Source organism: Pararge aegeria, chromosome 11 (assembly GCF_905163445.1).
Source record: "Pararge aegeria chromosome 11, ilParAegt1.1, whole genome shotgun sequence".
Lineage (NCBI taxonomy): Eukaryota > Metazoa > Arthropoda > Insecta > Lepidoptera > Nymphalidae > Pararge > Pararge aegeria.
In genome coordinates, this window is record NC_053190.1 from 14966617 (window position 1) to 14981340 (window position 14724).

The following is a 14724-nucleotide window of genomic DNA, read 5'->3' on the forward strand; positions in this document are numbered from 1 at the left end:
TGTGTATCATTAATGAATCATTTGCTGGCTTCAAGACAGTTTGTGGTTGACCTAAATTCAGATCTTAGCACTAAATTAGCCACTAAATCCTTGAAGTGTCTTGAGCTACAATTGGTAGGTACATACCAACCTAAATGTTGTTACGAGTTAGGGTTTAGGGTTCGGAGTGAAAGCATAAATGCATGGATGAAACTAGTGTCTCTATTTACATACTCACTATACTTAAATTATTTAAATTACGCGGCGCATGTTCTTAATGGCTATATGTACTACATTATTTATTCCCTTTGATGTTTATCATATTATCTTTTATATGCATTTTAAATTTATAAAATTGATAATTCCTCCAAGTGTAGGTAAAAAAGACTAAAACTACTAACTAAAAATTATAAACAAGCAATGTGTCATCTCTTGTTTCAAACGTGTCTCATTGTAATATGGACCTTTGAAAAAGTAAATCGAAACTGCAATTCCTACTAGACTGGACACCGCTGCTCTAAATAATGATTTGGTGCTCTTTCCAAACCATTGTCGTAGGTTTTTGAGCCATGATATTCTTCTTCGGCCAGGCCTTCTTCTGCCTGCCACTTTACCTTGTACGATAAGCCGAAGAAGTTCATACTTTTTGGTGTTCCGCATCACATGACCAAAATATTCTAATTTTCTTTTTTTAATTGTTAAGAGTACCTCTGGAACCTTACCCATTCTCTGAAATACAGTGCTATCCGTACACGATCTTGTATGAACTATGTAACACTGAAATAATTTTTCAAATCTGACCAGAAGTTCTTCTCAAAATACTACAGATAAATATGTGATATCAGTTTTGGTACCTAAAAGGCTACCAAAATGTGTTAAATGCTAGTTGAGACGCATCGACGACGCTTGGATGGCGCAATCTTATATTGCGTTTCAGTTAAATACACCAATCATGTCGCATTATTGCCCTTCCAATTTCTGAAGGTCCTTTACCTTAATTAATTCGGGAGGTCCCTGCTAATTAATGTCAACTCTATTTAAATTCTCTGATAAAATTGAATTAGTACACCGTCGGGATAAATTAAGGCAATATAAATCGTAGTTTTAAATCATTTTCCTATTATGAATAAGAAATTGCTGTGGAGGTATCATCGTTGAATTATTAATCGAGAATCAATATTGATTCCATATTTAGTTTTGGTCTAAGGAATTCTTGAACAATTTTTACATTTAAGTGAAGTGAGTAAATTAAAAGCAAAGGTATGCTTTGATCAGTGTATGAAATTAAATGCTATGCTTTCAATTGAGAATAAAAGCAAACCAACAAATGAATCCTATAGGATTCAGCCTTTACGATAATCGGACAATATACCACTAGTTTTTGTTTTATTTATAAAACGGAATTTTGGTTCCTTAAATAAGCACATTTAATCATACAAACTATTAAGCTCTATACTATTAAAACAGATGAGACATGGACTTTTATTTTTAAGTAACTTAATATAAGTTTTCTGAGGTTTACTTAGAAACATTGCATGTGTTTTTTTTCTCAGTATCGTAAATCACTCTGGTTTAACATCGTCTGAATATATGAGGGCAATTTTTATAATGTTATATTTAATATTTTAAAATTTGATCAATATTATAAGATATCATTGCTTAAATCTCATAGGAGAAAGGGTTATGGGGCATAGAATCGTCGAGCTACTCCAATGCAGGTTGGTGGGATTTTACGATCATTATCAGATGTTGCGAATTATAACTAGGCACAGGCATGGACACCATAAATTTCCTTACTCCGGTAACAATTCTTGGCCCAAACATGGAATCGAACTGGGGATCTCGTGATCCGAGAACAAGCGAACTCTCTCCAACTAGTTAGTTTACGACAACTGCAGGGCACGGGTCTCCTCCCACAATGACAAGGCCATAGTCTAGCACGTAGGCCCAGTGCTGATTGGAGAACTCTCGGGCAAGCAGGGCTCCTCGCGATATTTGAAAAAGAAAAGTGAGAGGTTTACCTCACCCCGATTCGAAGATGGGCCCTAAAATAGTGAATTTAAAGTGCTAACCAATGAGCTATCACTGCTAACTGTATACAGTCATTTTATTGAAACATTACATAACTATCCAGATGAAGAAAATAATAAAATTACTTCTTAGCTTTATATCGAGTTTTGAGAGCTTTAAAGATGGTATATGTTACCGCAAGCACGTGCACGCTACGTGCTAAGTTGTAATTCAAAATGTAGAGAAACTGAAATAAAATTTATAGCTTCAATAAAAGGACAGTTATTTGCAATTGTTTTAACTTAAAAGTATCTTATTGCTACGAAGTGTTACAGAAAATTTGTAATGTGGGTAAATAATTACACTTTTGGCAAGTACAACTTAACCGTATCGCGCGTTGGTCTCTCAGACCGATTTTTTTTATTCCACTACAATTTAGCCCTTGACTGCAGTCTCAACTGGTGGTAAGATGATGCGGTTTATGTTGCTAGCGGGCTAACCTGTAAGAGAGAATGGCAGTCACACCCCCCTATTCGGTTTCTACGCGACATTGCACCGGAACTCTTAACACCGTGAGACCAGACCAGAGAAAATTCAGAAATTATGAATTCCCAAATTGGCCCTGCCAAGAATCTAATCTGGGACCTCATACTTAAATTCACAACGCTCACCGTTGCTCCAGGAAGGTCGCCGAAAACGAAATCAACAAAATTTGTCACTAAACCAAAAATATCATAACTGTTTTACAACATTGACATTGGACATTATTTATATTGACTGCTATCGGACTGTGAGATGATGATTTTTTTTTAGAATGTTACTCAACGAAACGTATTAATTAAATTTAGTGGAACATACACTTATCCTATTTTCTGACTTTTACACCAATAATAATTAAAACTTGTTTTATGCTATTTTATATTGTTGTTAGGTTTTTCAAAGTAAACAGTAAAAAAGGTTTATTTTATTATTTCACTTAGCGTACCGGAAATTACCTTATTTTTAAAGAGGTTGCTATAAGCAGTTTATCTATCAAATAAAGTGTAAGACTCTCTTAGTTTTCAGTTTTTTATTCAATTATAGCCTCTCTTTTGAAATAAAAACCAATAATAATTAAATAGTATAAAATTAAAACAATACAGATCAACTTTCCGTCTGAAACACCGTGCGCAAGTACATGTGTAATGCTTTTGGGCGCGAGTAGGTACACGAAAGTTAATATTTGTGTAACATATTTTACATAAATGATGTTATTTGAAAAAAAAAATCTTTTTAAATAATAAATAGTTTTTAAGAATTTGAATGAGTGTATTGCAGTTACTTTCTCAGTATTGTCTTAGGACGTTATATAAAGGGACAATGCTGCTGATATTGATTCTTTTATCGGACTGCAGAAGAGAGCTGTTGGTGCAATATCTAAAATGGCCTCAAGAGATAAGTACATTTAAAGAAGTAAAAATAATGAAGAAGCTTAACCAATAAAATAATGTACTTAATAAAAAAGTTTGGGTATGAGATGCACTAACTTCATATCAAAGTAATTATTGAATGTGGAATAATATTAACAAAAAATAGGGCAAGTTTGTTGTAGGCTTTCTTTTAAGACCAGGGGTGCATTTAAAACCCTGTTAACTTGAGTTTAAAGCTAACGAATGTAATTATTATCACCACCACCTTATAATAATGGAAAAACATCGGTATTAGCCTTTTATATACGCCTTTAATAGGCTTGCATGAATAAATAATATTTGACTTTTTAATTTAATTATTAGTAACACTAATAATATAATAGACTGCAGATTTTGTTGGAATCCGTAATAGTGGAAATGTTGTGATATTCTGTCTACCAACAGTTTTCTGAATAGATAGTGGTGATTGAGATGCATTGTGCAATTGTCATAGAATAAGGATGTACCTTAAGCAAACATCGTTGGCAGGTATTATGTTTTTAAGTATAATTTAAAAAATATTTATTTAACAAACAATCTTCCTACCCGCTTTTCTCATTCCATGTTCTTCATTCACCTCTTTAGATTTGTATTAAAGTGATTTTTTTTCTTGCCTTTAGGTATTGATATCAATGATTTAAAAACTTGCTTCGTTTGTAATCTACCCTTTTTCAGACTATTTCTGCTCTATATTTTAAGACTATGTTATTATCTAATTGCTTAACACTTTTCTCTGTCACGACAAATTTCTTCCTTGATCCTTGTTTATGTTTACATGTTTATTCTTCTGAACACCTAAATGGTTGTTCTCCAAAATTGGTCTACGCCTATTAGTGTAACTTTCTAACAGCGTTCCGACATTTCCGGTTGATGTTCCTAAATTTGAAGAATCAGCAACTTTTTCCGTTGACATTCTCCGTTTACTTTGACCTAATAATAAACAATAATGTTTTTATCATTTCAACAAATGATTCAAATACCTCGTCAAATATGTCAATTAACTCACTCATGTCATATATTAATTTAAGAATTTTAAATCATCATAAACATATTATAATGAATAGAAATTTACCCAATTGATTTAAATCGTTTGACGATCTGTCAAATATTTCAATTAACTCTTGAATATTAATTTAAGAATTCGAAATTATCATAAATGTCTATAAGATAATGAATAGAAATTTACCTCCTCCTAAAACCATTTTGATAATTGATGAAAAAGGCGCATCGATAACGACAGTAACAGCATATGAAACCCATAAAGATATCACCGTTATTGCCATGAAGTCATATATCTGTAACAAAAACGATTACAATTTTATTGTACACAAGTAGTGTAAAAAAATGGCAATTTGTTGGCCTTATCACTACACAGCGATTTCTTCGATTCAACACCAACAACTATATGTATAATAATTTGCTAATAAAAACATATTAAAAACGTAAATCATTCTAATTCTTAAAGATATGGGATGAAGCTGTCTGTCAATTTAACTAATTAAATTTCATCTTTCGACGGTTGATTGGCGCAGTGGGCAGCGACCCTGCTTTATGAGTCAAAGGCCATGGGTTCGATTCCCACGACCGGAAACTTGATTGATGAACATGAGTGTTCTTGAGTGTCTGGGTATTTATCTATATATTATAAGTATTTTTGTTTATTATTCATAAAAATATTCATCAGTCATCTTAGTACCCATAACACAAGCTACGCTTACTTTGGGGCTAGATGGCGATGTGTCGAGATTTTTTTTTTTTAATCAGAAATATTATCTGATAAGTTTATATTGCTATTCAAGTAATGATATTCATAAAAATTACATAAATAGAGGTTGAAAAATTATCTGCCAGCAATAAACTCGGAGAAATACCAGTCCGATTTTAAAAATCTTTTTTGCATTTGATAGCTCAGTTCAGTAGCACAGCAAACTAAGTGGGCAGGTGGGTGAGGCGACGCGGTGTGTCAGGATATTGTGTAGAATAGCGGACGAAAGTTTGTAAGGGAAACTTAACTGGAGTTGTACGCGGATGAAGTCGCTAGATACTGCTAGTTTCTTATAAACGAGAGCCTCAACACTTGTAGCTCTCTTTTGTGTGTGCGTATGTATGTATTTTTTGCTCTCTTTTGTGTGTGTGTATGCCAAATGTATGGTATATCTTTGGAGGTTATCTTGATTGTTATCACGTTAAAGTATTTCATTCATTCATCGTCTTCATCATCATTGGCGTCATTATCATCATCACTATCATCGTCATCATGAAGCAGCAACGTAGCAATGCTGTGCTCCGATCTGAACGATGTGGTTGCAGTTATCATTTCAGGCGCGTGAGGCTTATCACCTACGCCCAAATTTATGTTCCTTGCATGCCCTGAAGTGAAAAACCATCGCCTATTATCCATATTAGCTAAGGCCGTGAGTTCGATTCCCACAACTGGGAAATGTTTGTGTGATGAACATGAAGGCTTTTCAGTGTCTGGCTGTTTATATGTATATTCTAAGTATTTATGTATATAATTCATAAAAATATTCATCAGACGCCTTAGTACCCATAACACAAGCTACGCTTACTTTGGGGCTAGACGGCGGTGTATGTATTGTCGTAGTATATTTATTTATTTATTTATATACCTAGTACACATACCATGTTTAGCGTCATACAGCAGAGCACAGGCCTCCACTCTCTGAGAGGTATGCCCTAAGCTTCTAAAGCTTAGGGCATATACCCAACACACTGCTCCAATGCGGTTTAATGCTCAATACTATTAACACGAAAACAAAAGTACACTGACCTTTGCGCCTTGGCTGAAGTACTGAGGCGACAGCTGCATACCCGCAACCACAGACATTATCGGGTAATGGTAAAGGTACATTGCGTAGGAAATTCTCGCAGGGATCTTCCACAGTGAAAGTGATAGGAACCAATTTATGGGACCTGAAAATATCATCATCTAAAGTTACAGCTAGAACTTATAAGTCACTGAGATTCTGAAATAACTAAATTACCTACAGAAACAATAATCGTTACTTTTTTGTTTATTTATTAAATTAATTTGTTTACCAAAATTTACAAGTTGCCTTAATACTATTATGGTGTAATCATAAACTCTTACGAATTTTGCCGTACGCAACAATTAAAAATACTACTGATTATAAATGCGGAAGTGTGTTTGCTCCCACTTCCTAAGGCCCTTATTAATCACCCAATCAACTTGATTTTTGGCATGGAGTTATTAGAATGGAAGGAGAGTGTGAGGGATAGAAATATAAAGCCACGAGAGGTAAGGGAAACTGGGAGAAATGAGAGAATAGGCTGCCACCGTGACCCCATCTGTGAGGCTACTGACGTGGTGCGTGCGTCGCACCATAATGGTTCTGAAGATTAGGTACAAGTACCAATACGTTTCATCGACGAGCAACATAGGCGCGTCATCTCCGCTCCTTAATTTTATTAAGAATAACATAGTTTTTCTAGGACCAAGGTCCTAGAAAAACAAAAGGTTCCAATATTGGTTAAAAACCGTAATACGCATGGCCGTAAAACCGTAATAACCTTAATAATAGGTAAAAAGAATACCTCGTATTATAATAAACGCGTAAGTGCGTCAGTTTATTTGTATTTTTTTTATTCTACTGCAAGTTAGACCTTGACAGCAATCTCACCTGGTAAGTGATGATGCAATTTAAGGCGGTAGCGGGCTAACCTCTATCGTTACATCCCTCAAATAGGTTTCTACGCGACACCGCACCAGAACACTAAATCGCTTAGCGGCACGTCTTTGTCGGTAGGGTGGTGACTTGACACGACCAAAGCCTCCCACCAGACCAGACCAGACACTGCGACGAAATTTAATGCCGCTTGCTTTCTAAAGGGAGATATACGGTAAAAAAACTATGGAAATTTTGAATTGAATCTTACAAATACAATTCAAAATGTCAATTATGCTATTTTTCTCTTACGTGGCTATTATGCTACATATTTTATGCTATCTTACCTCCATAACCTTTAGCACAGGCAAAGATAATCCAACCTAGTCCTATAGACCATATAACTCGCATTACAGAAGTTCTTTGACGGAACCAATCCTGGTTGCCCCGGGCGGGTTGCCTGTCTAGGTAAGAGGTATAGAAGCAAACTGCGATGAGTCCAAGAGCTATTGTCCAGGAAATCAGCACGAAGTACTGAAAACAAATATATAATTCGAATCCCAGCACCTCTACCTTTCCTAAGTTATTTGCGTTTTAAGTAATTCAAATATCAGTTACTTTAACGGTGAAGGAAAACGTCGTGAGGAAACCTGCATGCATGAGTTCTACATAATGTTCTCAAAGGTGTATGGAGTCCACCATTCCGTACTAGGCTGGCGTGGTGGACTACGGCCTTAAGACCTTCTCATGGTGGGAGGAGACTCGTGCTCTGTAGTCTTAAAAATACTTTATTGTCCCAGGGTTTTGTTTTAGAAGGCTTATTTATTTTAAACTGACGCCTTTTTCACAGTTTTTATGCATTACATGTATTTACATACAATCTTTATTTTTTTTAATTCTATAATGATTATTATAATGAGCTTAAATATCTGGTGTTTAATAATTTAAAACTTAGGTTATTTTACTGTAGTTTTTCCAAGGTATTTTTTTTTCTTTAGCTTTGCAGTAGAACTATGTAAAATATTATAGTAACATAAATAACAGAAGTTATAAAAAATTAAACGTACCTTGTTAAGCTTAATTTCCGTTCCTTTGTAAATGTAGATGACATAGCCAACGATCATGCCAACGAAGAATGGTGAACCTCGTGTTAATGTATTGTAGTAGAAGTTTTTCATGTAGAAATCCATATCAAAGTTGTCTCTGTGAAATTGTATGACATAGTAAAAAACGCTAATTTTTTTAATGAATGTATAAATTAATAAACTTAGTATGTACACGAAATAGAACAAAAAGAAAAACAAGCAAAACTGTTTGAAGACACTATCGCTACTTAAACGATAAAAAAACTTGGGTGTCAAATCTAACTTCATAGCTATTAATTTACTGTGTGATGGTTTTAGCAAAAAAAAAAAAATACCCGGCTAAGTTTGTTGTAGGCTCTTCTTAGACCAGAGCGCGTTTGGAACCCACGTAGCTTTAGGTTTAAGTTGGCGAACGAAGTTATCACCATCCCCTTACAATTATGTAAACATATATGTGTGAACGCTTCATAAGAGCCTGTGATAGGCCTACATGAATAAAGAAATTTTGAAATTTATTTTGAAAAAATTAAGTAGCGATCTGTTCCAACCAATGGTGTAAAAAACAAAAGTATAGAAAATGGGTAGGTGGTGTTTATATGCATATTTCAAACATTAATTAATACCTATCTACGTACCTACTACTATCATCAAGCTAGCCTATAACTGTCCACTGGTGGACTAAAGTCCTCTTCCAATGAAAGGATTTACCTGTTGGCATACGGGTTGGTGATGAAAGTAGATGGTAGTAGTAGCACAGAAGAAGCTCTGTCCATTCTCCGTTATATACCCTTAGTCGCCTCGTACGACACCGGCGAGACCAGAGGGGGTGGTGACAACTGTATTCTGATCTGACGTCACTCGTGACATCAGATCAGAATACAGTTGTATAAGAGTACAGAATACAGAGTAGGTATCAAGAAATCTTCAGACCATGGCGTCATGCACATGTAGACAGAGTTTAGCAGCAATTCCTAATTTTGTAATTACAAAAAAAAAAAAACATTAAACTTACATTGTTGAACCACCGGGCATTTCCCTCAGAGCATTCCATAATGTGCATGCAACAAAGATTGTTAGAAATGCAGTAATAAGAGCCGACCATGCTGCCTTCTTATTGTTCCCGATGATCCAAAATAATACAAGTGGTGATACAATGTGGAGCTGAATGTCAATTGCAATATACCAAGAATGTCCTATACACTGCAAAAAAAAAGGTCTTCTACAATGTACTACTCTACACCAATCATGCCTGATTGGCACGCTTGTTTAGAAAATGCTACTCACTCAAATTTTTAGTACTATAACAAATTATACGGGGTAGAACACACAGATGCCGAGAGAACGTTTCACAATTAAGCTGTTGGTACGAGTATAACAAATGAAGCTACACAATTGAATATCTATAAAAAAAAACTTCTGTTTATTACATCAATTACTAATATTATAAATGCGAAAGAGTGTTTGTATGATTGTCCCGCCTTCACGTCCAAAGTAACCAACCAATCAACATGATCTTAGCAAATCAGTTAGGTTAGGTAAGGAAAAATAGTCGGACAGTAACACATGCTACTTTTTGTCCCAATATAATAAAAGATTCCCACGGGATTTGTAATAAACCGTAATAAACGCGAACGAATAACTCACCAAATCACTTGGGTTGACATAATTCTGAACATGTAACAATGTTGTCCACCAGTAAGTTCGACATCTTTCTGCGTTGCGGGCAACTGCAACCCAATACGGACCATCGACCATGCGATGGAACACAGAAGCTTCTAGAAGGATTAGCGCAGCTAATAGCGGGAACATTCGTAGAAGACGATTTAAGTAGAATACATGCAAGTTTTTCAGAAATTTAGCTAAAAATAAAAGATACTATTAATAAAATAAATTCTTATAACTACGGCAAGTGTAAGTCGGGCCCACACAACGGATATCAGACATAAAGTGTGTTAGAAAATAACCATTGCTTATTTGCTTATAATCTGCGCCAGTAAGGAATACGGTTAAAGTTGTACATGGTGGCAATTTTCCTGTAATAAATAGCTACAAAAAATTACTATCGTTATTAATTGCAGATTTTTCGCTTTGTAAACTTCGGAAATAACTTCTGAGCGGGAATGCTGTGAAATTATAAGGAAGCAAGAAGAACACTCAGTTTTAAGTATACGATTTAGTTATTACCCTCATGTACAAATTGTGCATATAATGTGCGCATCAAAAGTCTCCTAATTGAAAAAAGAAATATTCAATTTGACCTTGAGTTTACCTATATCAGAGTTATTATTCCTAAAACTTACTTCCGGACATCTTTCCAACGGAAGTGTAGACAAGCAAAACTCCTGCCATAAAAAAGAAAGTATCCACAGCGAAGAGAGCCGTAAATATCCAAACAGCGCTTACTGAATTTACCCACTGTTAAGAAACAATAAAAAGTTATTTATTAATACATAAATATGTATTAAAAAACAAAAAAATATGGGTTACAAAAATAATTTTTCATTACTAAGCCAATTACTAATAAAGTATTTCAGATTATTTTCAATACCTTTTAAGATACTTCATTTAGGTGGTACAAAGTACGCCGCTGGGTTATGTAGTTGTTATAATTTATATGTGTTAATCATAAAATCCTTAGTGATTTTTATTTCATCATTTTCATTAAAACCTTTAACAGACCACTGCTAGAGTAAATGCCTCTCCTAACGAAAGATTTTGTCCATAATCACCACTCTGGGCTGACGTGTTGGTGATCACGGTAGATTTTAATAGTATCACAGAAGACGCTGTAGCCCGTTCTCTGTTATATTCCCTTGGTCGCCTCGTACGACACCCGTGGGAAGAGGAGGGTTAATGGCAACTTATTCTGCTCTGCGTCACAACACGGCATATTTGATATGGATATCAGAAATTATGACAAAATAGCTTCTCACCTGCAATCCATCTATGAGATTCAAATTGAAGTTGGGCATGGAGTAGGAGTGACCCAAGATGATCCACAACATGGATAGAGATCTGACGCCATCTAAACAATCAAGCGCGTTCGGGTTTGGAACAAACGTCACAAGGCGGCGAGAATTTGTGTAAATAGAGAACATACGGATGTAGATGTTAGTGCTGTTTTTATCTGTAACAAGATATAACGAAACTATAAAGTCAAAATTGTAACAATAATTCACGCGCGTCCAAACACACGCTTAAAAATTCACAATTATCCACATACACACCCAAACTCACTTACTTTTTATATACCACACTTCATAAATTAGAAATTTCATACTCCTGCACAATTTTCGTGAAACGGGGGGTCAAAAGTTTTTGCTCTTTTATAATTTATAGACATATCGCTTTTTCCAGTTACCACTTACGACACATTTCTTTACTAATTCAGGCAATATCGTTCAATACCTACATTAAGGAATTGCCACTTAAAAAGCAATTTTTTTTTTATAATTGATTGACCAACCAGATAGCCACCGTATGGTATGTGGAAAGAAAGAGCATCACATCATAGGGCGTGCAAGGAACACATCTTGCAAAATGTTTCATCAATCTGAGGCGTAGCTGTGAAGCTTTATGTGCCTGTAATACACCGGCACCCACGCCCTTCAAACCGGAACACAGCATTGTAACAATACTGCTTAGCGGCAGAAATAAGCTTGAGGGTAGTACTTCCCCGGACGAGCTCTGTCATAAAAAGCTCTCCTGCTACTCACAACGCTAATTGATGTACCTATGCTAATTTCAACTGTATTTTTTTATAAATTAAGTCAATAAATAAATGCATTTATGGATGTATTTCAAACCAACAATAATACTAAGATAATTGATGATTCTATATTAAAGCGCTGATATAGATGGGCATGAGTAGCAAAAACTAACACTTAACTTTACATCAGTCACCAAGGTGATACTTACCCGTTTTTAGGACGAATGTGTGGATAACGTCGTATAAAGTTCCAAGTAATGTTAAGAGGGCAATAAAAGAGAAAATTGCGCTGAAACAGAAATAAAACATCATGTTGTACAAAGAAATGTTTGAAATTCAGTCTAAAGATAAAGTTCAGTAGAAAGTAAAATTGGCGAACTGCTGTTTCATAATAAAATTGACGACCTGGATGGTGTAGTCGGTAGCGTAGTGGTTTTATTAGTGGGAGAATCCGATAACCGGCAGAGAAAATTTATGAATTTCTTATGCCTAACTTTTCTCGGGTGTGGACAAATGGGAGGGTTGGGCAGTAAATAGTTACAGATAAAGACGTTCAGCCTAAGACGGGGCGCGCTTGTCTAGAAGATGCATCTTCTTGCTTTAATATAATCCATATATATGATTTTGAGGAAGACGGCAGAAGGAAGGGCATTCCAGATCTTTGGGTGCGTACCAAAACCGAGGAAGCGAAGCGTTTCGTACGACTCCATAAGATTGATAACAAATTAACAACATTCTTGATTATGATATGAGATAAGTAATCTTTATGACTAAAAAAACCTAACCTGGTCACGTTAGGTTTGTTCATACTAAAACTTGACCAGTCCGAGTTGATTGCATATACTCACATAGTTACGTAGTCAACGGGCACCCAAGGTTTATCATTAGGCAGACGACAAAACTGTTCCTCAAACTTGAAACCTACGGCACTCAAATTGAAATGTCGATTTGTAAATTCTTGCGAGGTGCAAACTTTGGGTATACAAATAGCAACACTTAGTGAACCCTGTGACGTAGCATCACCAGCCTCGCTACGGATTCTGTAAACATTGAGCAAAACATTTTTTGGTTTCTCTAAAATGTGGCGTGTGGTGACGGCAAATCAGAATGGAGTAGTCACCATAAATCCATACTAATAATAAAAATGCAAAAGTTTGTTTGTCTCCCTCCTCTTCATAAATCCATACTAATAATAAAAATGCAAAAGTTTGTTTGTCTGTTTGTTTGTCCTTTCTGTACGCTCTAGCTTAGCAACCAATCAATTTGGTTTTTAGTACAGCGTTAAATGAAAGGACTGAGAGTGATATAAGCTAATAACATACAAAAATAACATAAAAAAATTAATTAAATTGTAGTTATAAAATAAATTGAAATTATATAATTACTATTATAACTTTGGAACATTGGCACATCATGGCTGATTTCCGAACTTTAATATGAAGATGGCATGTAAAGATAATTATATTATAACTAACTTTTAATGGATAGGTATGGTATTTTGACAGATCTAATACCAACATTTTTGTGTTACATGGTATTCCCGTGGTCCGTCACGTAATCATTTAAAACAGACGTTTATTTTAGTTAGACTTCCCTTGCTTTTCCAATGCAGTTCATGAACAATCACAAAATACAACAAGGTAGGAAACTTCTTAAAATAATTAAAAAAAGGATTATCTTACAAGTTATTTCTATTTCCAACTGCGAAAGCCCAATTGATAATTTGGGCTTCAGAAATTATCCCGTAACCAAAAAATTCTTCTTCCGGAAACGGCAACTTCAAATTTTGATCTAAAGGTATTTGAAGAAAGCAATACTTTCCTTGGATATTCATATCTACCCTCGTTTCTACTATTTCAAGACAAGCATGGTAATCACCAAGATCGACGCTATTCATCTTTGACAAACTTCTTGGTGTTCTCATTCCTGTATCCAGGACTGGAAAAAGAAAATTGAATTTATTACTATGTAGCTGTTAACTTATGTGTTGTAAAGAAATTAAAGCGTTATATAACTAGAATAACAATCCGCACTGGGCCTGGCGTAATGGACTACGGCCTAAACCCTTCTTACTGTGGGAGGAGACCCGTGCCCTGTAGTGGGCCGGTAATAGGTTGATATGATGATGATGCACCGTGCGGATTAATGAAAATTAATGAAATCGACACTGGTGGAATGAGAGCCGTAGCTTATGCGTTAAACGCTCAGGTCGCGATTTCAAGAGAATCGCAGGTTCAAATCCGGTCGTCTTTAGAACTTTTTATTTGTGCATTTTAAATATTTATAAACTTGGTAAGAAACTTACATCGTCCATACAAACGTGTATCGTTGCTCTTCAAAAATATCATTTGCTTCTCACATTCTTCAGAATCTAATACTCTGTTATAGAGATCTTGGTCAAAAGTACGGCTCTTAGCCATATCTACAACTAAACTTCCATTTGAAATAACGAATACACTTATCAATACTAAAAGTGAAATATTTAACTCCAACATCGTAACACAACAACACTTTTTTGTATTTTAATTTATTACATTCGTTGTTTATTTATTCGTAAATTTTGGCGTACTGATTTTTATTAGGATGACTTTTATTATTAATTGATGTAACACACAAATTAATAATCTAATCTACTTCGTTATTGGTGCAAATGACTACTCATGTAATCTGTGATTTTGCCACTGATAAAAATTACTCTGAATCGCATTATGTTCCGGGTTGATATCAAAGCTCCTTGAAAACAAATTAGGCCTACTTAATAAGTGAAGTGGCAGAAATCTTCGGAATTCTTATATTTTGAAGATACTGCAAGATTTGAATTTGTTTAATAACATGAAAGGCTAATT

General features: G+C 35.0%; 1 protein-coding gene across 1 annotated transcript; it reads right to left on the reverse strand.

Moving 5' to 3' along the window:
• Positions 1–4173: 4173 nt before the first annotated feature.
• LOC120627436 (O-acyltransferase like protein-like) lies at positions 4174–14373 on the reverse strand. Its single transcript, XM_039895438.1, has 13 exons — positions 14184–14373; positions 13561–13816; positions 12727–12918; positions 12088–12167; positions 11103–11296; positions 10470–10584; positions 9814–10028; positions 9182–9369; positions 8152–8287; positions 7432–7618; positions 6229–6371; positions 4624–4732; positions 4174–4367 (listed from the first exon to the last, which is right to left on the reverse strand). The coding sequence occupies exons 1-13, from the start codon at positions 14371–14373 to the stop codon at positions 4174–4176; spliced, it is 2199 nt and encodes a 732-aa protein (XP_039751372.1).
• Positions 14374–14724: the final 351 nt, after the last annotated feature.